The following is a 27,717-nucleotide window of genomic DNA, read 5'->3' as shown; positions in this document are numbered from 1 at the left end:
ACACACACACGCTGGCCTGCACACACACAGCTTGAAACACTTGCTAGACTGCCCAGGGTTTGGGCGAGTGCCCAGGACACCAGAACGGTGTGTGTGTGTGTGTGTGTGTGTGTTGTTTGGGTCTTTGCCAACCAACAGACCCCAGGGTTTGGGCCAAGGCCTGGGAATACCATTGTAGGACCAGCTGAGAATGGTGTGTCTCTGTGTTCCTAATTTAACCACGTCTATATCTTTATAAAGCTCCTACTTCTAAAAGTTCTCTCATCTCTCTCTATTCTATCCCATCTTTCTCTCTCTCGCTCTCTCCGTCTCTCTCTCTCTCCTCCATCTCTCGCCCTCTCTTTCTGTCTCTCTCTCTCTCCTCCCTCTCATCTCTCTCTATTCTATCCCATCTCTCGCTCTCTCCGTCTCTCTCTCTCTCCTCTCTCTCGCCCTCTCTTTCTGTCTCTCTCTCTCTCCTCCCTCTCCCTGTCTCTCTCTCTCTCCTCTCTCTCCCTCTTTCTGTCTCTCTCTCTCCTCCCTCTCCCTCTTTCTGTCTCTCATCTCTCTCTATTCTATCCCATCTCTTGCTCTCGCTCTCTCCGTCTCTCTCTCTCCTCTCTCTCTCGCCCTCTTTCTGTCTCTCTCTCTCTCCTCCCTCTTTCTCTCTCTCTTTCTGTCTCTTTCCGTCTTTCTCTCTCTCTCAAACTAAGTTATGTATTATTCAACCCCCCCCACCATCCATTCACCCCCCCCCCCCCCCTCCTCTGAGAGACACCCTATCACATCACACAGGGGTTAGAGGTCAAACTGAGCCACTTAGTTAGCCAATCAAATCCATGGCCTTGCAGCACCCCTCTTTACCTCTCTCAACTCCCTCTCTCCTTCCTCCTCTCCCTCTCTCGTCTCCCCTCCTTCTAACGCCCCAATTACATAACATTCATCTGACAACCCCGTCTCTAATTCTTCTGTATCTGTGCTCCTTCTATCATCACATGAGACGAGAGGAGGAGGGGGAACAGAGGAGGAGGAGGAGGAGGGAGAGAAAAACAGCCGTAGTTAAAAACAGGGCAAAAAGTCATCCAAATTAGCGTCAGTCACTGCTGGTGCTTTTTGGCCCTGCAGAACTCCCGTAGGGAGGTGGTGCTGGGGCGTCTGGGTAATTGGGTTGGTTTGATTAGTGAAGAGGGATGAAATGGAGGAAGAGAGAGAGAGAGAGGGATGAGACAGAGAGAGTACATAGACACAATATGAGATTTGAAATGTCTCTATCGCTTGAGGAACTTTTGTGAGTGTAAATGTTTACTGTTCCTTTGTATCGTTTTTTTCTTCTTCTCCCACTTCTGTTTATTATCTACTTCACTTGCTTTGGCAATGTTAACAAAATGTTTCCCATGTCAATAAAGACAGTTTCATTTAATTGGTGGAGGAATGGAGGATGAGAGAGAGGTGGAGGGATGAGAGCGAGGTGGAGGGATGGAGGATGAGAGAGAGGTGGAGGGATGGAGGATGAGAGAGAGGCGGAGGGATGGAGAATGAGAGAGAGGTGGAGGGATGAGAGAGAGGTGGAGGATTGAGAGAGAGGTGGAGGAATGAGAGAGAGGTGGAGGGATGGAGGATGAGAGAGAGGTGGAGGGATGAGAGAGGAGGGATGGAGGATGAGAGAGAGGTGGAGGGATGAGAGAGGAGGAGGGATGGAGGATGAGAGAGAGGTGGAGGGATGAGAGAGAGGTGGAGGGATGAGAGAGAGTTGGAGTGATGGAGGATGAGAGAGAGGTGGAGGGATGGAGGATGAGTGACAGAGAGGTGGAGGATGAGAGAGAGGTGGAAGGATGAGGGAGAGGTGGAAGGATGAGAAAGAGGTGGGAAGGAGGATTTATTTTGTGAAATTTGTTTTGTGAAACAAAAAGTCTTTAGTGGCAGTTATCTAGTCAGAGTAATGTTTTATATGACTCCAGGTAGTTATCTAGTCAGAGTAATGTTTTATATGACTCCAAGTAGTTATCTAGTCAGAGTAATGTGTTATATGACTCCAGGTAGTTGTCTAGTCAGAGTAATGTTTTATATGACTCCAGGTAGTTATCTAGTCAGAGTAATGTTTTATATGACTCCAGGTAGTTATCTAGTCTAGTCAGAGTAATGTTGTATATGACTCCAGGTAGTTGTCTAGTCAGAGTAATGTTTTATATGACTCCAGGTAGTTGTCTAGTCAGAGTAATGTTTTATATGACTCCAGGTAGTTGTCTAGTCAGAGTAATGTTTTATATGACTCCAGGTAGTTGTCTAGTCAGAGTAATGTTTTATATGACTCCAGGTAGTTGTCTAGTCAGAGTAATGTTTTATATGACTCCAGGTAGTTATCTAGTCTAGTCAGAGTAATGTTTTATATGACTCCAGGTAGTTGTCTAGTCAGAGTAATGTTTTATATGACTCCAGGTAGTTGTCTAGTCAGAGTAATGTTTTATATGACTCCAGGTAGTTATCTAGTCAGAGTAATGTTTTATATGACTCCAGGTAGTTGTCTAGTCAGAGTAATGTTTTATATGACTCCAGGTAGTTATCTAGTCTAGTCAGAGTAATGTTTTATATGACTCCAGGTAGTTATCTAGTCAGAGTAATGTTTTATATGACTCCAGGTAGTTGTCTAGTCAGAGTAATGTTTTATATGACTCCAGGTAGTTATCTAGTCTAGTCAGAGTAATGTTTTATATGACTCCAGGTAGTTGTCTAGTCAGAGTAATGTTTTATATGACTCCAGGTAGTTGTCTAGTCAGAGTAACGTTTTATATGACTCCAGGTAGTTATCTAGTCAGAGTAATGTTTTATATGACTCCAGGTAGTTATCTAGTCTAGTCAGAGTAATGTTTTATATGACTCCAGGTAGTTATCTAGTCAGAGTAATGTTTTATATGACTCCAGGTAGTTGTCTAGTCAGAGTAATGTTTTATATGACTCCAGGTAGTTATCTAGTCTAGTCAGAGTAATGTTTTATATGACTCCAGGTAGTTGTCTAGTCAGAGTAATGTTTTATATGACTCCAGGTAGTTGTCTAGTCAGAGTAATGTTTTATATGACTCCAGGTAGTTATCTAGTCTAGTCAGAGTAATGTTTTATATGACTCCAGGTAGTTGTCTAGTCAGAGTAATGTTTTATATGACTCCAGGTAGTTATCTAGTCTGGTCAGAGTAATGTTTTATATGACTCCAGGTAGTTGTCTAGTCAGAGTAATGTTTTATATGACTCCAGGTAGTTGTCTAGTCAGAGTAATGTTTTATATGACTCCAGGTAGTTATCTAGTCTAGTCAGAGTAATGTTTTATATGACTCCAGGTAGTTATCTAGTCTAGTCAGAGTAATGTTTTATATGACTCCAGGTAGTTGTCTAGTCAGAGTAATGTTTTATATGACTCCAGGTAGTTATCTAGTCTGGTCAGAGTAATGTTTTATATGACTCCAGGTAGTTGTCTAGTCAGAGTAATGTTTTATATGACTCCAGGTAGTTATCTAGTCAGAGTAATGTTTTATATGACTCCAGGTAGTTGTCTAGTCAGAGTAATGTTTTATATGACTCCAGGTAGTCATCTAGTCTAGTCAGAGTAATGTTTTATATGACTCCAGGTAGTTGTCTAGTCAGAGTAATGTTTTATATGACTCAAGGTAGTTATCTAGTCTGGTCAGAGTAATGTTTTATATGACTCCAGGTAGTTGTCTAGTCAGAGTAATGTTTTATATGACTCCAGGTAGTTGTCTAGTCAGAGTAATGTTTTATATGACTCCAGGTAGTTATCTAGTCAGAGTAATGTTTTATATGACTCCAGGTAGTTATCTAGTCAGAGTAATGTTTTATATGACTCCAGGTAGTTATCTAGTCAAAGTAATGTTTTATATGACTCCAGGTAGTTGTCTAGTCAGAGTAATGTTTTATATGACTCCAGGTAGTTATCTAGTCAGAGTAATGTTTTATATGACTCCAGGTAGTTATCTAGTCAGAGTAATGTTTTATATGACTCCAGGTAGTTATCTAGTCAGAGTAATGTTTTATATGACTCCAGGTAGTTGTCTAGTCAGAGTAATGTTTTATATGACTCCAGGTAGTTATCTAGTCAGAGTAATGTTTTATATGACTCCAGGTAGTTATCTAGTCAGAGTAATGTTTTATATGACTCCAGGTAGTTATCTAGTCAGAGTAATGTTTTATATGACTCCAGGTAGTTATCTAGTCAGAGTAATGTTTTATATGACTCCAGGTAGTTATCTAGTCAGAGTAATGTTTTATATGACTCCAGGTAGTTATCTAGTCTAGTCAGAGTAATGTTTTATATGACTCCAGGTAATAGTCTAGTCAGAGTAATGTTTTATATGACTCCAGGTAGTTGTCTAGTCAGAGTAATGTTTTATATGACTCCAGGTAGTTGTCTAGTCAGAGTAATGTTTTATATGACTCCAGGTAGTTGTCTAGTCAGAGTAATGTTTTATATGACTCCAGGTAGTTATCTAGTCAGAGTAATGTTTTATATGACTCCAGGTAGTTATCTAGTCAGAGTAATGTTTTATATGACTCCAGGTAGTTATCTAGTCAGAGTAATGTTTTATATGACTCCAGGTAGTTGTCTAGTCAGAGTAATGTTTTATATGAATCCAGGTAGTTATCTAGTCAGAGTAATGTTTTATATGACTCCAGGTAGTTATCTAGTCTAGTCAGAGTAATGTTTTATATGACTCCAGGTAGTTGTCTAGTCAGAGTAATGTTTTATATGACTCCAGGTAGTTGTCTAGTCAGAGTAATGTTTTATATGACTCCAGGTAGTTATCTAGTCAGAGTAATGTTTTATATGACTCCAGGTAGTTATCTAGTCAGAGTAATGTTTTATATGACTCCAGGTAGTTATCTAGTCAGAGTAATGTTTTATATGACTCCAGGTAGTTGTCTAGTCAGAGTAATGTGTTATATGACTCCAGGTAGTTGTCTAGTCAGAGTAATGTTTTATATGACTCCAGGTAGTTGTCTAGTCAGAGTAATGTTTTATATGACTCCAGGTAGTTATCTAGTCAGAGTAATGTTTTATATGACTCCAGGTAGTTGTCTAGTCAGAGTAATGTTTTATATGACTCCAGGTAGTTATCTAGTCTAGTCAGAGTAATGTTTTATATGACTCCAGGTAGTTGTCTAGTCAGAGTAATGTTTTATATGACTCCAGGTAGTTATCTAGTCTGGTCAGAGTAATGTTTTATATGACTCCAGGTAGTTGTCTAGTCAGAGTAATGTTTTATATGACTCCAGGTAGTTATCTAGTCTAGTCAGAGTAATGTTTTATATGACTCCAGGTAGTTATCTAGTCTAGTCAGAGTAATGTTTTATATGACTCCAGGTAGTTGTCTAGTCAGAGTAATGTTTTATATGACTCCAGGTAGTTATCTAGTCTGGTCAGAGTAATGTTTTATATGACTCCAGGTAGTTGTCTAGTCAGAGTAATGTTTTATATGACTCCAGGTAGTTGTCTAGTCAGAGTAATGTTTTATATGACTCCAGGTAGTTATCTAGTCAGAGTAATGTTTTATATGACTCCAGGTAGTTGTCTAGTCAGAGTAATGTTTTATATGACTCCAGGTAGTTATCTAGTCTAGTCAGAGTAATGTTTTATATGACTCCAGGTAGTTATCTAGTCTAGTCAGAGTAATGTTTTATATGACTCCAGGTAGTTGTCTAGTCAGAGTAATGTTTTATATGACTCCAGGTAGTTATCTAGTCTGGTCAGAGTAATGTTTTATATGACTCCAGGTAGTTGTCTAGTCAGAGTAATGTTTTATATGACTCCAGGTAGTTGTCTAGTCAGAGTAATGTTTTATATGACTCCAGGTAGTTATCCAGTCAGAGTAATGTTTTATATGTTTCCAGGTAGTTATCTAGTCAGAGTAATGTTTTATATGACTCCAGGTAGTTATCTAGTCAAAGTAATGTTTTATATGACTCCAGGTAGTTGTCTAGTCAGAGTAATGTTTTATATGACTCCAGGTAGTTATCTAGTCTAGTCAGAGTAATGTTTTATATGACTCCAGGTAGTTGTCTAGTCAGAGTAATGTTTTATATGACTCCAGGTAGTTATCTAGTCTGGTCAGAGTAATGTTTTATATGACTCCAGGTAGTTGTCTAGTCAGAGTAATGTTTTATATGACTCCAGGTAGTTATCTAGTCTAGTCAGAGTAATGTTTTATATGACTCCAGGTAGTTATCTAGTCTAGTCAGAGTAATGTTTTATATGACTCCAGGTAGTTGTCTAGTCAGAGTAATGTTTTATATGACTCCAGGTAGTTATCTAGTCTGGTCAGAGTAATGTTTTATATGACTCCAGGTAGTTGTCTAGTCAGAGTAATGTTTTATATGACTCCAGGTAGTTGTCTAGTCAGAGTAATGTTTTATATGACTCCAGGTAGTTATCTAGTCAGAGTAATGTTTTATATGACTCCAGGTAGTTGTCTAGTCAGAGTAATGTTTTATATGACTCCAGGTAGTTATCTAGTCTAGTCAGAGTAATGTTTTATATGACTCCAGGTAGTTATCTTGTCTAGTCAGAGTAATGTTTTATATGACTCCAGGTAGTTGTCTAGTCAGAGTAATGTTTTATATGACTCCAGGTAGTTATCTAGTCTGGTCAGAGTAATGTTTTATATGACTCCAGGTAGTTGTCTAGTCAGAGTAATGTTTTATATGACTCCAGGTAGTTGTCTAGTCAGAGTAATGTTTTATATGACTCCAGGTAGTTATCCAGTCAGAGTAATGTTTTATATGACTCCAGGTAGTTATCTACTCAGAGTAATGTTTTATATGACTCCAGGTAGTTATCTAGTCAAAGTAATGTTTTATATGACTCCAGGTAGTTGTCTAGTCAGAGTAATGTTTTATATGACTCCAGGTAGTTATCTAGTCAGAGTAATGTTTTATATGACTCCAGGTAGTTGTCTAGTCAGAGTAATGTTTTATATGACTTCAGGTAGTTATCTAGTCTAGTCAGAGTAATGTTTTATATGACTCCAGGTAGTTGTCTAGTCAGAGTAATGTTTTATATGACTCCAGGTAGTTGTCTAGTCAGAGTAATGTTTTATATGACTCCAGGTAGTTATCTAGTCAGAGTAATGTTTTATATGACTCCAGGTAGTTATCTAGTCAGAGTAATGTTTTATATGACTCCAGGTAGTTGTCTAGTCTAGTCAGAGTAATGTTTTATATGACTCCAGGTAGTTATCTAGTCTAGTCAGAGTAATGTTTTATATGACTCCAGGTAGTTATCTAGTCTAGTCAGAGTAATGTTTTATATGACTCCAGGTAGTTATCTAGTCAGAGTAATGTTTTATATGACTCCAGGTAGTTATCTAGTCAGAGTAATGTTTTATATGACTCCAGGTAGTTATCTAGTCAGAGTAATGTTTTATATGACTCCAGGTAGTTATCAAGTCAGAGTAATGTTTTATATGACTCCAGGTAGTTATCTAGTCAGAGTAATGTTTTATATGACTCCAGGTAGTTGTCTAGTCAGAGTAATGTTTTATATGACTCCAGGTAGTTATCTAGTCAGAGTAATGTTTTATATGACTCCAGGTAGTTATCTAGTCAGAGTAATGTTTTATATGACTCCAGGTAGTTATCTAGTCTAGTCAGAGTAATGTTTTATATGACTTCAGGTAGTTGTCTAGTCAGAGTAATGTTTTATATGACTCCAGGTAGTTGTCTAGTCAGAGTAATGTTTTATATGACTCCAGGTAGTTGTCTAGTCAGAGTAATGTTTTATATGACTCCAGGTAGTTATCTAGTCAAAGTAATGTTTTATATGACTCCAGGTAGTTATCTAGTCTAGTCAGAGTAATGTTTTATATGACTCCAGGTAGTTGTCTAGTCAGAGTAATGTTTTATATGACTCCAGGTAGTTATCTAGTCAGAGTAATGTTTTATATGACTCCAGGTAGTTATCTAGTCTAGTCAGAGTAATGTTTTATATGACTCCAGGTAGTGGTCTAGTCAGAGTAATGTTTTATATGACTCCAGGTAGTTGTCTAGTCTAGCCAGAGTAATGTTTTATATGACTCCAGGTAGTTATCTAGTCAGAGTAATGTTTTATATGACTCCAGGTAGTGGTCTAGTCAGAGTAATGTTTTATATGACTCCATGTAGTTGTCTAGTCAGAGTAATGTTTTATATGACTCCAGGTAGTTGTCTAGTCTAGCCAGAGTAATGTTTTATATGACTCCAGGTAGTTATCTAGTCTAGTCAGAGTAATGTTTTATATGACTCCAGGTAGTTATCTAGTCTAGTCAGAGTAATGTTTTATATGACTCCAGGTAGTTATCTAGTCAGAGTAATGTTTTATATGACTCCAGGTAGTTGTCTAGTCAGAGTAATGTTTTATATGACTCCAGGTAGTTATCTAGTCAGAGTAATGTTTTATATGACTCCAGGTAGTTATCTAGTCAGAGTAATGTTTTATATGACTCCAGGTAGTTATCTAGTCAGAGTAATGTTTTATATGACTCCAGGTAGTTATCTAGTCAGAGTAATGTTTTATATGACTCCAGGTAGTTATCTAGTCAGAGTAATGTTTTATATGACTCCAGGTAGTTATCTAGTCAGAGTAATGTTTTATATGACTCCAGGTAGTTATCTAGTCAGAGTAATGTTTTATATGACTCCAGGTAGTTATCTAGTCAGAGTAATGTTTTATATGACTCCAGGTAGTTATCTAGTCAGAGTAATGTTTTATATGACTCCAGGTAGTTGTCTAGTCAGAGTAATGTTTTATATGACTCCAGGTAGTTATCTAGTCAGAGTAATGTTTTATATGACTCCAGGTAGTTATCTAGTCAGAGTAATGTTTTATATGACTCCAGGTAGTTATCTAGTCAAAGTAATGTTTTATATGACTCCAGGTAGTTGTCTAGTGAGAGTAATGTTTTATATGACTCCAGGTAGTTATCTAGTCAGAGTAATGTTTTATATGACTCCAGGTAGTTGTCTAGTCAGAGTAATGTTTTATATGACTCCAGGTAGTTATCTAGTCAGAGTAATGTTTTATATGACTCCAGGTAGTTGTCTAGTCAGAGTAATGTTAACCTACTTCAACCTTTCCACTGCTGACATGTAGACCTGATATTCAAAGCCTTTACATTCTCCATAATGACCTTTACACACCTTTCCTCCTTCCACTGTAGCAGAGATGGTGTGTATCTGTGTTTGTTGACAGTAATGATCACAGGGTTATGTGCTGTTTAACTCATTACCCCCCAGGCCGTCATTCAATATCATCCGTCCCCCCTCTCTGTCTCCCCCCTCCCTCTCTCTCTCTACCCTCCCTCCCTCTCTCTCTCTCTCTACCCACCCTCTCTCTCTCTCTCTCTACCCTCTCTCTCTCTCTACCCTCCCTCTCTCTCTACCCTCCCTCTCTCTACCCTCCCTCTCTCTCTCTCTCTCTCCCTCCCTCTCTCTACCCTCCCTCTCTCTACCCTCCCTCTCTCTCTCTCTCTCTTTCTGAATACACTATAACCATCCTCATTATACATCCTTTAGGTTCCTAGTGAATACATTACACTATAGCCATCCTCATTATACAGCCTTTAGGTTCCTAGTGAATACACTATAGCCATCCTCATTATACAGCCTTTAGGTTCCTAGTGAATACATTACACTATAACCATCCTCATTATACATCCTTTAGGTTCCTAGTGAATACATTACACTATAGCCATCCTCATTATAAAGCCTTTAGGTTCCTAGTGAATACATTACACTATAGCCATCCTCATTATACAGCCTTTGGGTTCCTAGTGAATACATTACACTATAGCCATCCTCATTATACTGCCTTTGGGTTCCTAGTGAATACATTACACTATAGCCTTTGGGTTCCTAGTGAAGACATTACACTATAGCCATCCTCATTATACAGCCTTTAGGTTCCTAGTGAATACATTACACTATAGCCATCCTCATTATACAGCCTTTATGTTCCTAGTCAATACATTACACTATAGCCATCCTCATTATAGAACCTTTAGGTTCCTAGTGAATACATTACACTATAGCCATCCTCATTATAAATCCTTTAGGTTCCTAGTGAATACATTACACTATAGCCATCCTCATTATAGAGCCTTTGGGTTCCTAGTGAATACATTACACTATAACCTTTGGGTTCCTAGTGAATACATTACACTATAGCCATCCTCATTATACAGCCTTTAGGTTCCTAGTGAATACATTACACTATAGCCATCCTCATTATACAGCCTTTGGGTTCCTAGTGAATACACTATAGCCATCCTCATTATACAGCCTTTAGGTTCCTAGTGAATACATTACACTATAGCCATCCTCATTATAAAGCCTTTAGGTTCCTAGTGAATACATTACACTATAGCCATCCTCATTATACAGCCTTTGGGTTCCTAGTGAATACATTACACTATAACCATCCTCATTATACAGCCTTTAGGTTCCTAGTGAATACATTACACTACAGCCATCCTCATTATAAAACCTTTAGGTTCCTAGTGAATACATTACACTATAACCTTTAGGTTCCTAGTGAATACATTACACTATAGCCATCCTCATTATAAAGCCTTTGGGTTATAAAGACAATCATTAAGTTAACCTTCATGATGTGTTATTTGTGTTTAACCAGTATTAAACCTGTATTAAACCTAGAAGGTCAACATGAGGTCAACATGAGGTCAACATGAGGTCAACATGAGCACAGTGAGTCCCATCTAGTTTAATATTTCTACACAGTGAGTCCCATCTACTTTAATATGTTTTACACAGTGAGTCCCATCTAGTGTAATATTTCTACACAGTGAGTCCCATCTAGTGTAATATTTCTACACAGTGAGTCCCATCTAGTTTAATATTTCCACACAGTGAGTCCCATCTAGTTTAATATTTCTACACAGTGAGGCCCATCTAGTTTAATATTTCTACACAGTGAGTCCCATCTAGTGTAATATTTCTACACAGTGAGTCCCATCTAGTTTAATATTTCTACACAGTGAGGCCCATGTAGTTTAATATTTCTACACAGTGAGTCCCATCTAGTGTAATATTTCTACACAGTGAGTCCCATCTAGTTTAATATGTTTTACACAGTGAGTCCCATCTAGTGTAATATTTCTACACAGTGAGTCCCATCTAGTTTAATATGTTTTACACAGTGAGTCCCATCTAGTGTAATATTTCTACACAGTGAGTCCCATCTAGTTTAATATGTTTTACACAGTGAGTCCCAGCTAGTGTAATATTTCTACACAGTGAGTCCCATCTAGTTTAATATTTCTACACAGTGAGTCCCATCTAGTTTAATATGTTTTACACAGTGAGTCCCATCTAGTGTAATATTTCTACACAGTGAGCCCCATCTAGTGTAATATTTCTACACAGTGAGTCCCATCTAGTTTAATATTTCTACACAGTAAGTCCCATCTAGTGTAATATTTCTACACAGTGAGTCCCAGCTAGTGTGATATTTCTACACAGTGAGTCCCATCTAGTGTAATATTTCTACACAGTAAGTCCCATCTAGTGTAATATGTTTTACACAGTGAGTCCCATCTAGTGTAATATTTCTATAAATTGAGTCCCATCTAGTTTAATATTTCTATAAAGTGAGTCCCATCTAGTTTAATATTTCTACACAGTGAGTCCCATCTAGTGTAATATTTCCACACAGTGAGTCCCATCTAGTTTAATATTTCTACACAGTGAGGCCCATCTAGTTTAATATTTCTACAGTGAGTCCCATCTAGTGTAATATTTCTACACAGTGAGTCCCATCTAGTTTAATATTTCTACACAGTGAGGCCCATCTAGTTTAATATTTCTACACAGTGAGTCCCATCTAGTGTAATATTTCTACACAGTGAGTCCCATCTAGTTTAATATGTTTTACACAGTGAGTCCCATCTAGTGTAATATTTCTACACAGTGAGTCCCATCTAGTTTAATATGTTTTACACAGTGAGTCCCAGCTAGTGTAATATTTCTACACAGTGAGACCCATCTAGTTTAATATTTCTACACAGTGAGTCCCATCTAGTTTAATATGTTTTACACAGTGAGTCCCATCTAGTGTAATATTTCTACACAGTGAGCCCCATCTAGTGTAATATTTCTACACAGTGAGTCCCATCTAGTTTAATATTTCTACACAGTAAGTCCCATCTAGTGTAATATTTCTACACAGTGAGTCCCATCTAGTGTAATATTTCTACACAGTGAGTCCCATCTAGTGTAATATTTCTACTAGGTGAGTCCCATCTAGTGTAATATGTTTTACACAGTGAGTCCCATCTAGTGTAATATTTCTATAAAGTGAGTCCCATCTAGTTTAATATTTCTACAGTGAGTCCCATCTAGTGTAATATTTCTATAAAGTGAGTCCCATCTAGTTTAATATTTCTATAAAGTGAGTCCCATCTAGTTTAATATGTTTTACACAGTGAGTCCCATCTAGTTTAATATTTCTACACAGTGAGTCCCATCTAGTTTAATATTTCTACACAGTGAATCCCATCTAGTTTAATATTTCTACACAGTGAGTCCCATCAAGTTTAATATGTTTTACACAGTGAGTCCCATCTAGTTTAATATTTCTACACAGTAAGTCCCATCTAGTGTAATATTTCTACACAGTGAGTCCCATCTAGTGTAATATTTCTACACAGTGAATCCCATCTAGTTTAATATTTCTACACAGTGAATCCCATCTAGTTTAATATTTCTACACAGTGAATCCCATCTAGTTTAATATTTCTATAAATTGAGCCCCATCTAGTGTAATATTTCTACACAGTGAGTCCCATCTAGTTTAATATTTCTACAATGATAGTAATCTGTATTATATTGTCCATTTCAGAGCTGTCCAACCCTGTTCCTGGAGAGAAACCCTCCTGGAGGTTTAACAGGAACAGGGTTGGAGTTAAAACCTACAGGAGGGTTTCTCTCCAGGAACAGGGTTGGAGTTAAAACCTACAGGAGGGTTTCTCTCCAGGAACAGGGTTGTAGTGTAAACCTACAGGAGGGTTTCTCTCCAGGAACAGGGTTGTAGTGTAAACCTACAGGAGGGTATCTCTCCAGGAACAGGGTTGGAGTGTAAACCTACAGGAGGGTTTCTCTCCAGGAACAGGGTTGTAGTGTAAACCTACAGGAGGGTATCTCTCCAGGAACAGGGTTGGAGTGTAAACCTACAGGAGTGTATCTCTCCAGGAACAGGGTTGGAGTTAAAACCTACAGGAGGGTAGCTCTCCAGGAACAGGGTTGGAGTTAAAACCTCCAGGAACAGGGCTGGAGTTAAAACCTACAGGAGGGTATCTCTCCAGGAACAGGGTTGGAGTGAAAACCTACAGGACGGTATCTCTCCAGGAACAGGGTTGGAGTTAAAACCTACAGGAGGGTATCTCTCCAGGAACAGGGTTGGAGTGAAAACCTACAGGAGGGTTTCTCTCCAGGAACAGGGTTGGAGTGTAAACCTACAGGAGGGTATCTCTCCAGGAACAGGGTTGGAGTGTAAACCTCCAGGAGGGCATCTCTCCAGGAACAGGGTTGGAGTTAAAACCTCCAGGAGGGTATCTCTCCAGGAACAGGGTTGGAGTTAAAACCTACAGGAGGGTATCTCTCCAGGAACAGGGTTGGAGTTAAAACCTACTGGAGGGTATCTCTCCAGGAAAAGTCAACACAAACACAAACTCTCTTCAAACTCCATTTATTTTGTTCCTTTACAAAGCGTTATTAACATAAATCATCTCGTACAGACAGAAAACATACTATATAGTTAAAACAACATTTCTCCTACAAAAGTAAAAGACATGATAGAGAAACAAGTAAATTGGGAATCCTATTACTGGTATATGTACAAACAAACAAAGTTGTATTAATGCTTTCATTGAACTGTTATTCTGTAAAGAATTCATGCTTTCAGTAAACTATTATTCTGTAAAGAATTCATGCTTTCAGTAAACTATTATTCTGTGAAGCTAAAAAGGTCTATGATTTCGTAACACCTCAAAACTCCTTCCTGCTACTGAATCAGGGGGGAGGAAATAAAACGTGACACACTTAAAAGGAAACATGTTTAAGGAGGAAAGGAATGTCACATGTAAAAGACAGGAAGTTGTAATCTTATAAAACGTGACACTGATCTCAGGTCAGTTTTCCATGTCGATCCCCCCCCCCCCCCTACTAGTTATAGTTACACTAGTTAAGGTTGAGGAAATGGAGACTGTTCCCAGATCTGTGCTTCTAGATCAGAAGGTGTCTAACTCGTTCCACCGAGGGCAGATATCTGCTGGTTTTAGTTATTTTACTTTTTGATTTGTGCCAGGTGAGGGGAGGTCCTGGACAACCAGGTGAGGGGAGGTCCTGGACAACCAGGTGAGGGGAGGTCCTAGACAACCAGGTGAGGGGAGGTCCTGGACAACCAGGTGAGGGGAGGTCCTGGACAACCAGGTGAGGGGAGGTCCTAGACAACCAGGTGAGGGGAGGTCCTAACTAATCAGTGACCTTAATTCATCAATTAAGTACAAGGGAAGAGTGAACCTGCAGACACTCTGCCCTACATGGAATTAGTTCAAGACACCTGCTTTAAGTGCTGGACGTGGACATGATGTGACATCAACAGGAAGTAGTGACGTCTAGATGCTGGAAGTAGAGAGAATGTCCTCCACCAGGTGTTTGTAAACCCAGGAGTCTCCCTTCAGCCTCTGTCTCCTCACACACACCACCTACAACACACAGCATCAATCATCCATCAATATCAATAATCAATAACCAGCACTAACAATCAATAACATGATGCCTGCTGGGTGTCAGTAATCAATAACGTGGTCCCTGCTGGGTGTCAGTAATCAATAACGTGATCCCTGCTGGGTGTCAGTAATCAATAATGTGATCCCTGCTGGGTGTCAGTAATCAATAACGTGATCCCTGCTGGGTGTCAGTAATCAATAACATGATCCCTGATGGGTGTCAGTAATCAATAACGTGATCCCTGCTGGGTGTCAGTAATCAATAACGTGATCCCTGCTGGGTGTCAGTAATCAATAACGTGATCCCTGCTGGGTGTCAGTAATCAATAACGTGATCCCTGCTGGGTGTCAGTAATCAATAACGTGATCCCTGCTGGGTGTCAGTAATCAATAACGTGGTCCCTGCTGGGTGTCAGTAATCAATAACGTGATCCCTGCTGGGTGTCAGTAATCAATAACGTGATCCCTGCTGGGTGTCTGTAATCAATAACGTGATCCCTGCTGGGTGTCAGTAATCAATAACGTGGTCCCTGCTGGGTGTCAGTAATCAATAACGTGATCCCTGCTGGGTGTCAGTAATCAATAACGTGATCCCTGCTGGGTGTCAGTAATCAATAACGTGATCCCTGCTGGGTGTCTGTAATCAATAACGTGATCCCTGCTGGGTGTCTGTAATCAATAACGTGATCCCTGCTGGGTGTTCAGTAATCAATAACGTGATCCCTGCTGGGTGTTCAGTAATCAATAACGTGATCCACTGTGGCAGCAAACGGCTGGTCAATAACCAGCACTAACCATCAATAACCTGATCAGTAGTAATCAATATGTACCTCAGGTCTGTGCAGCAGACACACCTCCAGCTCAAAAGCCATGGTGACCTTCCCAAAGTCCCCCTGGGTACGACACTTCAGAGTATAGCTGGGGAGAAGAGCGGAGTCTGTTTAAAGGGAACATCCCTCCATCTGTATTCTGTTTATTAAAGGGAACATCTGTATTCTGTTTATTAAAGGGAACATCCCTCCATCTGTATTCTGTTTATTAAAGGGAACATCCCTCCATCTGTATTCTGTTTATTAAAGGGAACATCCCTCTATCTGTATTCTGTTTATTAAAGGGAACATCCCTCCATCTGTATTCTGTTTATTAAAGAGAAACATCCCTCCATCTGTATTCTGTTTATTAAAAGGAACGTCCCTCCATCTGTATTCTGTTTATTAAAGGGAACGTCCCTCCATCTGTATTCTGTTTATTAAAGGGAACGTCCCTCCATCTGTATTCTGTTTATTAAAGGGAACATCCCTCCATCTGTATTCTGTTTATTAAAGGGAACGTCCCTCCATCTGTATTCTGTTTATTAAAGGGAACGTCCCTCCATCTGTATTCTGTTTATTAAAGGGAACGTCCCTCCATCTGTATTCTGTTTATTAAAGGGAACATCCCTCCATCTGTATTCTGTTTATTAAAGGGAACATCCCTCCATCTGTATTCTGTTTATTAAAGGGAACGTCCCTCCATCTGTATTCTGTTTATTAAAGGGAACGTCCCTCCATCTGTATTCTGTTAATTAAAGGGAACGTCCCTCCATCTGTATTCTGTTTATTAAAGGGAACGTCCCTCCATCTGTATTCTGTTTATTAAAGGGAACATCTGTATCCTGTTTATTAAAGGGAACATCCCTCCATCTGTATTCTGTTTATTAAAGGGAACATCTGTATTATGTTTATTAAAGGGAACATCTGTATTCTGTTTATTAAAGGGAACATCCCTCCATCTGTATTCTGTTTATTAAAGGGAACATCCCTCCATCTGTATTCTGTTTATTAAAGGGAACATCTGTATCCTGTTTATTAAAGGGAACATCCCTCCATCTGTATTCTGTTTATTAAAGGGAACATCTGTATCCTGTTTATTAAAGGGAACATCCCTCCATCTGTATTCTGTTTATTAAAGGGAACATCCCTCTATCTGTATTCTGTTTATTAAAGGGAACATCCCTCCATCTGTATTCTGTTTATTAAAGGGAACATCCCTCTATCTGTATTCTGTTTATTAAAGGGAACATCCCTCTATCTGTATTCTGTTTATTAAAGGGAACATCCCTCCATCTGTATCCTGTTTATTAAAGGGAACGTCCCTCCATCTGTATTCTGTTTATTAAAGGGAACATCCCTCTATCTGTATTCTGTTTATTAAAGGGAACATCCCTCCATCTGTATTCTGTTTATTAAAGGGAACATCTGTATCCTGTTTATTAAAGGGAACATCCCTCCATCTGTATTCTGTTTATTAAAGGGAACATCCCTCCATCTGTATTCTGTTTATTAAAGGGAACGTCCCTCCATCTGTATTCTGATTATTAAAGGGAACGTCTGTATTCTGTTTATTAAAGGGAACATCCCTCCATCTGTATTCTGATTATTAAAGGGAACATCTGTATTCTGTTTATTAAAGGGAACATCCCTCCATCTGTATTCTGTTTATTAAAGGGAACATCCCTCCATCTGTATTCTGTTAATTAAAGAGAAACATCCCTCCATCTGTATTCTGTTTATTAAAAGGAACGTCCCTCCATCTGTATTCTGTTTATTAAAGGGAACATCCCTCCATCTGTATTCTGTTTATTAAAGGGAACGTCCCTCCATCTGTATTCTGTTAAAGGGAACATCCCTCCATCTGTATTCTGTTTATTAAAGGGAACATCCCTCCATCTGTATTCGGTTTATTAAAGGGAACATCCCTCCATCTGTATTGTGTTTATTAAAGGGAACATCCCTCCATCTGTATCCTGTTTATTAAAGGGAACATCCCTCCATCTATATTCTGTTTATTAAAGGGAACATCCCTCCATCTGTATTCTGTTTATTAAAAGGAACGTCCCTCCATCTGTATTCTGTTTATTAAAGGGAACGTCCCTCTATCTGTATTCTGTTTATTAAAGGGAACATCCCTCTATCTGTATTCTGTTTATTAAAGGGAACATCCCTCCATCTGTATCCTGTTTATTAAAGGGAACGTCCCTCCATCTGTATTCTGTTTATTAAAGGGAACATCCCTCTATCTGTATTCTGTTTATTAAAGGGAACATCCCTCCATCTGTATTCTGTTTATTAAAGGGAACATCTGTATCCTGTTTATTAAAGGGAACATCCCTCCATCTGTATTCTGTTTATTAAAGGGAACATCCCTCCATCTGTATTCTGTTTATTAAAGGGAACGTCCCTCCATCTGTATTCTGATTATTAAAGGGAACGTCTGTATTCTGTTTATTAAAGGGAACATCCCTCCATCTGTATTCTGATTATTAAAGGGAACATCTGTATTCTGTTTATTAAAGGGAACATCCCTCCATCTGTATTCTGTTTATTAAAGGGAACATCCCTCCATCTGTATTCTGTTAATTAAAGAGAAACATCCCTCCATCTGTATTCTGTTTATTAAAAGGAACGTCCCTCCATCTGTATTCTGTTTATTAAAGGGAACATCCCTCCATCTGTATTCTGTTTATTAAAGGGAACGTCCCTCCATCTGTATTCTGTTAAAGGGAACATCCCTCCATCTGTATTCTGTTTATTAAAGGGAACATCCCTCCATCTGTATTCGGTTTATTAAAGGGAACATCCCTCCATCTGTATTGTGTTTATTAAAGGGAACATCCCTCCATCTGTATCCTGTTTATTAAAGGGAACATCCCTCCATCTATATTCTGTTTATTAAAGGGAACATCCCTCCATCTGTATTCTGTTTATTAAAAGGAACGTCCCTCCATCTGTATTCTGTTTATTAAAGGGAACGTCCCTCCATCTGTATTCTGATTATTAAAGGGAACGTCTGTATTCTGTTTATTAAAGGGAACATCCCTCCATCTGTATTCTGATTATTAAAGGGAACATCTGTATTGTGTTTATTAAAGGGAACATCCCTCCATCTGTATTGTGTTTATTAAAGGGAACATCCCTCCATCTGTATCCTGTTTATTAAAGGGAACATCCCTCCATCTGTATTCTGTTTATTAAAGGAAACATCCCTCCATCTGTATTGTGTTTATTAAAGGGAACGTCCCTCCATCTGTATTCTGTTTATTAAAGGGAACATCCCTCCATCTGTATTCTGTTAATTAAAGGGAACATCCCTCCATCTGTATTCTGTTAATTAAAGGGAACATCCCTCCATCTGTATTCTGTTTATTAAAAGGAACGTCCCTCCATCTGTATTCTGTTTATTAAAGGGAACATCCCTCCATCTGTATTCTGTTAATTAAAGGGAACATCCCTCCATCTGTATTCTGTTTATTAAAGGGAACATCTGTATCCTGTTTATTAAAGGGAACATCCCTCCATCCTTATTCTGTTTATTAAAGGGAACATCCCTCCATCTGTATTCTGTTTATTAAAGGGAACGTCCCTCCATCTGTATTCTGTTTATTAAAGGGAACGTCTGTATTCTGTTTATTAAAGGGAACATCCCTCCATCTGTATTCTGATTATTAAAGGGAACATCTGTATTCTGTTTATTAAAGGGAACATCCCTCCATCTGTATTCTGTTTATTAAAGGGAACATCCCTCCATCTGTATTCTGTTTATTAAAGAGAAACATCCCTCCATCTGTATTCTGTTTATTAAAAGGAACGTCCCTCCATCTGTATTCTGTTTATTAAAGGGAACATCCCTCCATCTGTATTCTGTTTATTAAAGGGAACATCCCTCCATCTGTATTCTCTTTATTAAAGGGAACGTCCCTCCATCTGTATTCTGTTAATTAAAGGGAACATCCCTCCATCTGTATTCTGTTTATTAAAGGGAACATCTGTATCCTGTTTATTAAAGGGAACATCCCTCCATCTGTATTCTGTTTATTAAAGGGAACGTCCCTCCATCTGTATTCTGTTTATTAAAGGGAACATCCCTCCATCTGTATTCTGTTTATTAAAGGGAACATCCCTCCATCTGTATTCTGTTTATTAAAGGGAACATCCCTCCATCTGTATTCTGTTTATTAAAGAGAAACATCCCTCCATCTGTATTCTGTTTATTAAAAGGAACGTCCCTCCATCTGTATTCTGTTTATTAAAGGGAACATCCCTCCATCTGTATTCTGTTTATTAAAGGGAACGTCCCTCCATCTGTATTCTGTTAAAGGGAACATCCCTCCATCTGTATTCTGTTTATTAAAGGGAACATCCCTCCATCTGTATTCGGTTTATTAAAGGGAACATCCCTCCATCTGTATTGTGTTTATTAAAGGGAACATCCCTCCATCTGTATCCTGTTTATTAAAGGGAACATCCCTCCATCTATATTCTGTTTATTAAAGGGAACATCCCTCCATCTGTATTCTGTTTATTAAAAGGAACGTCCCTCCATCTGTATTCTGTTTATTAAAGGGAACGTCCCTCCATCTGTATTCTGATTATTAAAGGGAACGTCTGTATTCTGTTTATTAAAGGGAACATCCCTCCATCTGTATTCTGATTATTAAAGGGAACATCTGTATTGTGTTTATTAAAGGGAACATCCCTCCATCTGTATTGTGTTTATTAAAGGGAACATCCCTCCATCTGTATCCTGTTTATTAAAGGGAACATCCCTCCATCTGTATTCTGTTTATTAAAGGAAACATCCCTCCATCTGTATTGTGTTTATTAAAGGGAACGTCCCTCCATCTGTATTCTGTTTATTAAAGGGAACATCCCTCCATCTGTATTCTGTTAATTAAAGGGAACATCCCTCCATCTGTATTCTGTTTAAAGGGAACGTCCCTCCATCTGTATTCTGTTTATTAAAGGGAACATCCCTCCATCTGTATTCTGTTTATTAAAGGGAACATCCCTCCATCTGTATTCTGTTTATTAATGGGAACATCCCTCCATCTGTATTGTGTTTATTAAAGGGAACATCCCTCCATCTGTATTCTGTTTATTAAAGGGAACATCCCTCCATCTGTATTCTGTTTATTAAAGGGAACATCCCTCCATCTGTATTGTGTTTATTAAAGGGAAACATCCCTCCATCTGTATTCTGTTTATTAAAAGGAACGTCCCTCCATCTGTATTCTGTTTATTAAAGGGAACATCCCTCCATCTGTATTCTGTTAATTAAAGGGAACATCCCTCCATCTGTATTCTGTTTATTAAAGGGAACATCTGTATCCTGTTTATTAAAGGGAACATCCCTCCATCCTTATTCTGTTTATTAAAGGGAACATCCCTCCATCTGTATTCTGTTTATTAAAGGGAACGTCCCTCCATCTGTATTCTGTTTATTAAAGGGAACGTCTGTATTCTGTTTATTAAAGGGAACATCCCTCCATCTGTATTCTGATTATTAAAGGGAACATCTGTATTCTGTTTATTAAAGGGAACATCCCTCCATCTGTATTCTGTTTATTAAAGGGAACATCCCTCCATCTGTATTCTGTTTATTAAAGAGAAACATCCCTCCATCTGTATTCTGTTTATTAAAAGGAACGTCCATCCATCTGTATTCTGTTTATTAAAGGGAACATCCCTCCATCTGTATTCTGTTTATTAAAGGGAACGTCCCTCCATCTGTATTCTGTTAATTAAAGGGAACATCCCTCCATCTGTATTCTGTTTATTAAAGGGAACATCTGTATCCTGTTTATTAAAGGGAACATCCCTCCATCTGTATTCTGTTCATTAAAGGGAACGTCCCTCCATCTGTATTCTGTTTATTAAAGGGAACATCCCTCCATCTGTATTCTGTTTATTAAAGGGAACATCCCTCCATCTGTATTCTGTTTATTAAAGGGAACATCCCTCCATCTGTATTCTGTTTATTAAAGAGAAACATCCCTCCATCTGTATTCTGTTTATTAAAAGGAACGTCCCTCCATCTGTATTCTGTTTATTAAAGGGAACATCCCTCCATCTGTATTCTGTTTATTAAAGGGAACGTCCCTCCATCTGTATTTTGTTAAAGGGAACATCCCTCCATCTGTATTCTGTTTATTAAAGGGAACATCCCTCCATCTGTATCCTGTTTATTAAAGGGCACATCCCTCCATCTGTATTCTGTTTATTAAAGGGAACATCCCTCCATCTGTATTCTGTTTATTAAAGGGAACATCCCTCCATCTGTATTCTGTTTATTAAAGGGAACATCCCTCCATCTGTATTCTGTTTAAAGGGAACATCCCTCCATCTGTATTCTGTTTAAAGGGAACATCCCTCCATCTGTATTCTGTTTAAAGGGAACATCCCTCCATCTGTATTCTGTTTATTAAAGGGAACATCTGTATTCTGTTTATTAAAGGGAACATCCCTCCATCTGTATTCTGTTTATTAAAGAGAAACATCCCTCCATCTGTATTCTGTTTATTAAAGGGAACGTCCCTCCATCTGTATTCTGTTTATTAAAGGGAACATCCCTCCATCTGTATTCTGTTAAAGGGAACATCCCTCCATCTGTATTCTGTTAAAGGGAACATCCCTCCATCTGTATTCTGTTTATTAAAGGGAACATCCCTCCATCTGTATTGTGTTTATTAAAGGGAACATCCCTCCATCTGTATCCTGTTTAATAAAGGGAACATCCCTCCATCTGTATTCTGTTTATTAAAGGGAACATCCCTCCATCTGTATTCTGTTTAAAGGGAACATCTCTCCATCTGTATTCTGTTTATTAAAGGGAACATCCCTCCATCTGTATTCTGTTTAAAGGGAACATCTCTCCATCTGTATTCTGTTTATTAAAGGGAACATCCCTCCATCTGTATTCTGTTTAAAGGGAACGTCCCTCCATCTGTATTCTGTTTAAAGGGAACATTCTACTGTCTATATTCTGTGTATTGTATTCTGTCCATTGTTAGACCATGTCAGCACCACTTAACTTCAATTCCTTTTATATGTAAATGCTCTTGTTGAATAAAGGTGATTCTGATAAATAATATTCAGGTAAAGAAGAGAATAGCTGAGAGAGATGGATGGAGAGACAGAAGAAAAGCTGAAAGAAAGAAAGAAAGATGGGGACTGAGGCCTGGCTTTCTGAGAGAGGGGCCTGGCTTTCTGAGAGAGGGGCCTGGCCTGGCTTTCTGAGGGAGGGGCCTGGCCTGGCTTTCTGAGAGAGGGGCCTGGCCTGGCTTTCTGAGAGAGGGGCCTGGCCTGGCTTTCTGAGAGAGGGGCCTGGCCTGGCTTTCTGAGAGAGGGGCCTGGCCTGGCTTTCTGAGAGAGGGGCCTGGCCTGGCTTTCTGAGAGAGGGGCCTGGCCTGGCTTTCTGAGAGAGGGGCCTGGCCTGGCTTTCTGAGAGGGGCCTGGCCTGGCTTTCTGAGAGAGGGGCCTGGCCTGGCTTTCTGAGAGAGGGGCCTGGCCTGGCTTTCTGAGAGAGGGGCCTGGCCTGGCTTTCTGAGAGAGGGGCCGGGCCTGGCTTTCTGAGAGAGGGGCCAGGCCTGGCTTTCTGAGAGAGGGGCCAGGCCTGGCTTTCTGAGAGAGGGGCCAGGCCTGGCTTTCTGAGAGAGGGGCCAGGCCTGGCTTTCTGAGAGAGGGTCCTGGCCTGGCTTTCTGAGAGAGGGGCCTGGCCTGGCTTTCTGAGAGAGGGTCCTGGCCTGGCTTTCTGAGAGAGGGTCCTGGCCTGGCTTTCTGAGAGAGGGGCCGGGCCTGGCTTTCTGAGGGAGGGGCCTGGCTTTCTGAGAGAGGGGCCTGGCCTGGCTTTCTGAGAGAGGGGCCTGGCCTGGCTTTCTGAGAGAGGGTCCTGGCCTGGCTTTCTGAGAGAGGGGCCTGGCCTGGCTTTCTGAGAGAGGGTCCTGGCCTGGCTTTCTGAGAGAGGGGCCGGGCCTGGCTTTCTGAGGGAGGGGCCTGGCTTTCTGAGAGAGGGGCCTGGCCTGGCTTTCTGAGAGAGGGGCCTGGCCTGGCTTTCTGAGAGAGGGGCCTGGCCTGGCTTTCTGAGAGAGGGGCCGGGCCTGGCTTTCTGAGAGAGGGGCCGGGCCTGGCTTTCTGAGAGAGGGGCCGGGCCTGGCTTTCTGAGAGAGGGGCCTGGCTTTCTGAGAGAGGGGCCTGGCCTGGCTTTCTGAGGGAGGGGCCTGGCTTTCTGAGAGAGGGGCCTGGCTTTCTGAGGGAGGGGCCCGGCTTTCTGAGAGAGGGGCCTGGCTTTCTGAGAGAGGGGCCTGGCTTTCTGAGGGAGGGGCCTGGCTTTCTGAGAGAGGGGCCTGGCTTTCTGAGGGAGGGGCCTGGCTTTCTGAGGGAGGGGCCTGGCTGGCACTGTGTGCGGGCGCTCACCCTTTCTGTGCGAAGTCGACGTGTTTCTCCGGTAGAATGGAGAGGATCTGGTTCAACACCTGGTCCGGGTTGGTCTGACTGGTCAATGTTACATTATACTGGGCCTGGAGAGAGAGGAGAGAGAGGAGAGAGAGAGAGGGGGAGGGAGAGAGAGAGGGGGGGACAGACAGACAGACAGACGAGGGAGAGAGACAGAGAGAGTCAGTTTGAGTTTATGTAAGACTGAGTGATTGTTCCTTGATCCTATAGGGGGGTGTCTATATATATGTACCTTGGTCCTAAAGGGGGGTGTCTATATATTTATGTACCTTAGTCCTATAGGGGGGTGTCTATATTTATGTACCTTGGTCCTATAGGGGGGTGTCTATATATATATATTTATGTACCTTGGTCCTATAGGGGGGTGTCTATATTTATGTACCTTAGTCCTATAGGGGGGTGTCTATATATATGTACCTTGGTCCTATAGGGGGGTGTCTATATTTATGTACCTTGGTCCTATAGGGGGGTGTCTATATATATATATATATATATATATATACACCTTGGTCCTATAGGGGGGTGTCTATATATATATATATATATATATACACCTTGGTCCTATAGGGGGGTGTCTATATATATATATATATATATACACCTTGATCCTATAGGGGGGTGTCTATATATATATATACACCTTGATCCTATAGGGGGGTGTCTATATATATATACACCTTGATCCTATAGGGGGGTGTCTATATATATATATATACACCTTGATCCTATAGGGGGGTGTCTATATATATATATATACACCTTGATCCTATAGGGGGGTGTCTATATATATATATATATATGTACCTTGATCCTATAGGGGGGTGTCTATATATATATATATATATATGTACCTTGATCCTATAGGGGGGTGTCTATATATATGTACCTTGATCCTATAGGGGGGTGTCTATATATATGTACCTTGGTCCTATAGGGGGGTGTCTATATATATGTACCTTGGTCCTTAGGGGGGTGTCTATATATATGTACCTTGATCCTATAGGGGGGTGTCTATATATATGTACCTTGATCCTATAGGGGGGTGTCTATATATATGTACCTTGGTCCTATAGGGGGGTGTCTATATACATGTACCTTGGTCCTATAGGGGGGTGTCTATATATATGTACCTTGATCCTATAGGGGGGTGTCTATATATATGTACCTTGATCCTATAGGGGGGTGTCTATATATATGTACCTTGGTCCTATAGGGGGGTGTCTATATATATGTACCTTGATCCTATAGGGGGGTGTCTATATATATGTACCTTGGTCCTATAGGGGGGTGTCTATATATATATATATATATGTACCTTGATCCTATAGGGGGGGTGTCTATATATATATATATATATGTACCTTGATCCTATAGGGGGGTGTCTATATATATGTACCTTGGTCCTATAGGGGGGTGTCTATATTTATGTACCTTGATCCTGCGTGGTCCGTCCCGTAGCCCTCGTCTCTTGCTGGGTGTGAGCATGGTGATGACTTTATCCAGCCCTCTCTCCAGACTGCCGAATACCTTACCGCCCTTCCTCTTCTGGCCGCTGTCCCCCCGAGACGCCCCCGCCAGGTCTAACGACCGGGACCTAAGAGACGGACGGACGGAGGAGGACAACGATCTCAAGACCAGAGGTTCTTTTTTGATATTTTTCCTCCCCAAGTTTCCTGATATCCAATTGGATGTTGTCTCATCGCTGCGACTCCCCAACGGACTCGGGAGAGGTCGAAGGTCAAAGCAGCTCTAATTCTTAAAAAAACACACGGCTCGGTTAACCCGGAAGCCAGCCTCACCGACGTGACGGAGGAAACACCCCAGTCCAACTGACAAACGTGGTCAGCTTGCAGGCGCCCGGCCCGCCACAAGGAGTCGCTAGAACACGACGAGCCAAGGACCCCCCCCCCAGCCAAACCCTCCATTCTAACCTCGGGATGAGCCAAGGACCCCCCCCCAGCCAAACCCTCCATTCTAACCTCGGGATGAGACAAGGACCCCCCTCCAGCCAAACCCTCCATTCTAACCTCGGGATAGAATGGATACTTTCTGTTGTCTGTCTTTATCAAGTCATCATCAGTAACCTTCTCTCTGGGCTGAAGGCCAGTTCCTCCATCATACCTTCTCTCTGGGCTGAAGGACAGTTCCTCCATCATACCTTCTCTCTGGGCTGAAGGTCAGTTCCTCCATCATACCTTCTCTCTGGGCTGAAGGTCAGTTCCTCCATCATACCTTCTCTCTGGGCTGAAGGTCAGTTCCTCCATCATACCTTCTCTCTGGGCTGAAGGACAGTTCCTCCATCATACCTTCTCTCTGGGCTGAAGGACAGTTCCTCCATCATACCTTCTCTCTGGGCTGAAGGTCAGTTCCTCCATCATACCTTCTCTCTGGGCTGAAGGTCAGTTCCTCCATCATACCTTCTCTCTGGGCTGAAGGTCAGTTCCTCCATCATACCTTCTCTCTGGGCTGAAGGTCAGTTCCTCCATCATACCTTCTCTCTGGGCTGAAGGTCAGTTCCTCCATCATACCTTCTCTCTGGGCTGAAGGTCAGTTCCTCCATCATACCTTCTCTCTGGGCTGAAGGTCAGTTCCTCCATCATACCTTCTCTCTGGGCTGAAGGTCAGTTCCTCCATCATACCTTCTCTCTGGGCTGAAGGTCAGTTCCTCCATCATACCTTCTCTCTGGGCTGAAGGTCAGTTCCTCCATCATACCTTCTCTCTGGGCTGAAGGTCAGTTCCTCCATCATACCTTCTCTCTGGGCTGAAGGTCAGTTCCTCCATCATACCTTCTCTCTGGGCTGAAGGACAGTTCCTCCATCATACCTTCTCTCTGGGCTGAAGGACAGTTCCTCCATCATACCTTCTCTCTGGGCTGAAGGTCAGTTCCTCCATCATACCTTCTCTCTGGGCTGAAGGTCAGCATCTCCATCTCTTCTTCCTCCTTTCTTTCCACTCTCTCCCTCTGTCTCTTCCTCGACGGGTCCTTGCAAGTACTGCCGCCTCCTCCTGCAACACACACACACACACACACACACACACACACACACACACACACACACACACACACACACACACACGGGAAAAGTGTGTAACACATGTCAGTACACACCACATGGGACAGAGAGCAGGGAAAGAGACAGCAACACCTGTCACAGTACACGCCCAGGGACCCACACACACACACACACACACACACACGGTCCCTGGTGTGTTGGTCTGGACAGAGCTGTCAGCTGTAGCAGGACTGGAGAGGTGGGTTATAAATTACACAGAGAGAATGTGTGACATCAATATTATTAGTGAAAAACTGCTCACAGATATCTACATAGATCTATCTCTACATAGATCTAGATCAACTACCTCTTCCCCTACTGTATTTATTTATTTTATTTTGCTCCTTTGCACCCCATTAACTCTATTTCTACTTTGCACTTTCTGCTACTACAAATCTACCATTCCAGTGTTTTACTTGCTATATTGTATTTACTTTGCCATTATGGCCTATTTATTGCCTTTACCTCCCTTATCTCACCTCATTTGCTCACATTGTATATAGACTTATTTTTCTACTGTATTATTGACTGTATGTTTGTTTAACTCCATGTGTAACTCTGTGTTGTTGTATGTTGTCGAACTGCTTTGCTTTATCTTGGCCAGGTCGCAATTGTAAATGAGAACTTGTTCT

At 40.7% G+C, this 27,717-nt stretch overlaps 1 protein-coding gene across 1 annotated transcript in view; it reads right to left on the bottom strand.

Moving 5' to 3' along the window:
* Window positions 1-13,704: 13,704 nt before the first annotated feature.
* LOC106610569 (maternal embryonic leucine zipper kinase) overlaps window positions 13,705-27,717 on the bottom strand; it is a 20,410-nt gene continuing 6,397 nt past the window's right edge. The window contains exons 8-12 of the mRNA XM_082978300.1: window positions 26,930-27,038; window positions 25,463-25,625; window positions 23,993-24,096; window positions 15,593-15,680; window positions 13,705-14,738 (exon numbers count right to left, since the gene is read on the bottom strand). Coding sequence (XP_082834426.1) covers window positions 14,649-14,738; window positions 15,593-15,680; window positions 23,993-24,096; window positions 25,463-25,625; window positions 26,930-27,038 — 554 coding nt within the window. The 3' untranslated portion in view covers window positions 13,705-14,648. The remainder of the gene's footprint in view (window positions 14,739-15,592; window positions 15,681-23,992; window positions 24,097-25,462; window positions 25,626-26,929; window positions 27,039-27,717) is intronic.

This window comes from Salmo salar, chromosome 08, assembly GCF_965601325.2.
Source record: "Salmo salar chromosome 08, fSalSal1, whole genome shotgun sequence".
In the NCBI taxonomy this organism is placed as follows: Eukaryota; Metazoa; Chordata; class Actinopteri; order Salmoniformes; family Salmonidae; genus Salmo; species Salmo salar.
The sequence above is the reverse complement of the archived record's forward strand: the minus strand, read 5'-3'. Positions and strand labels throughout refer to the sequence as shown.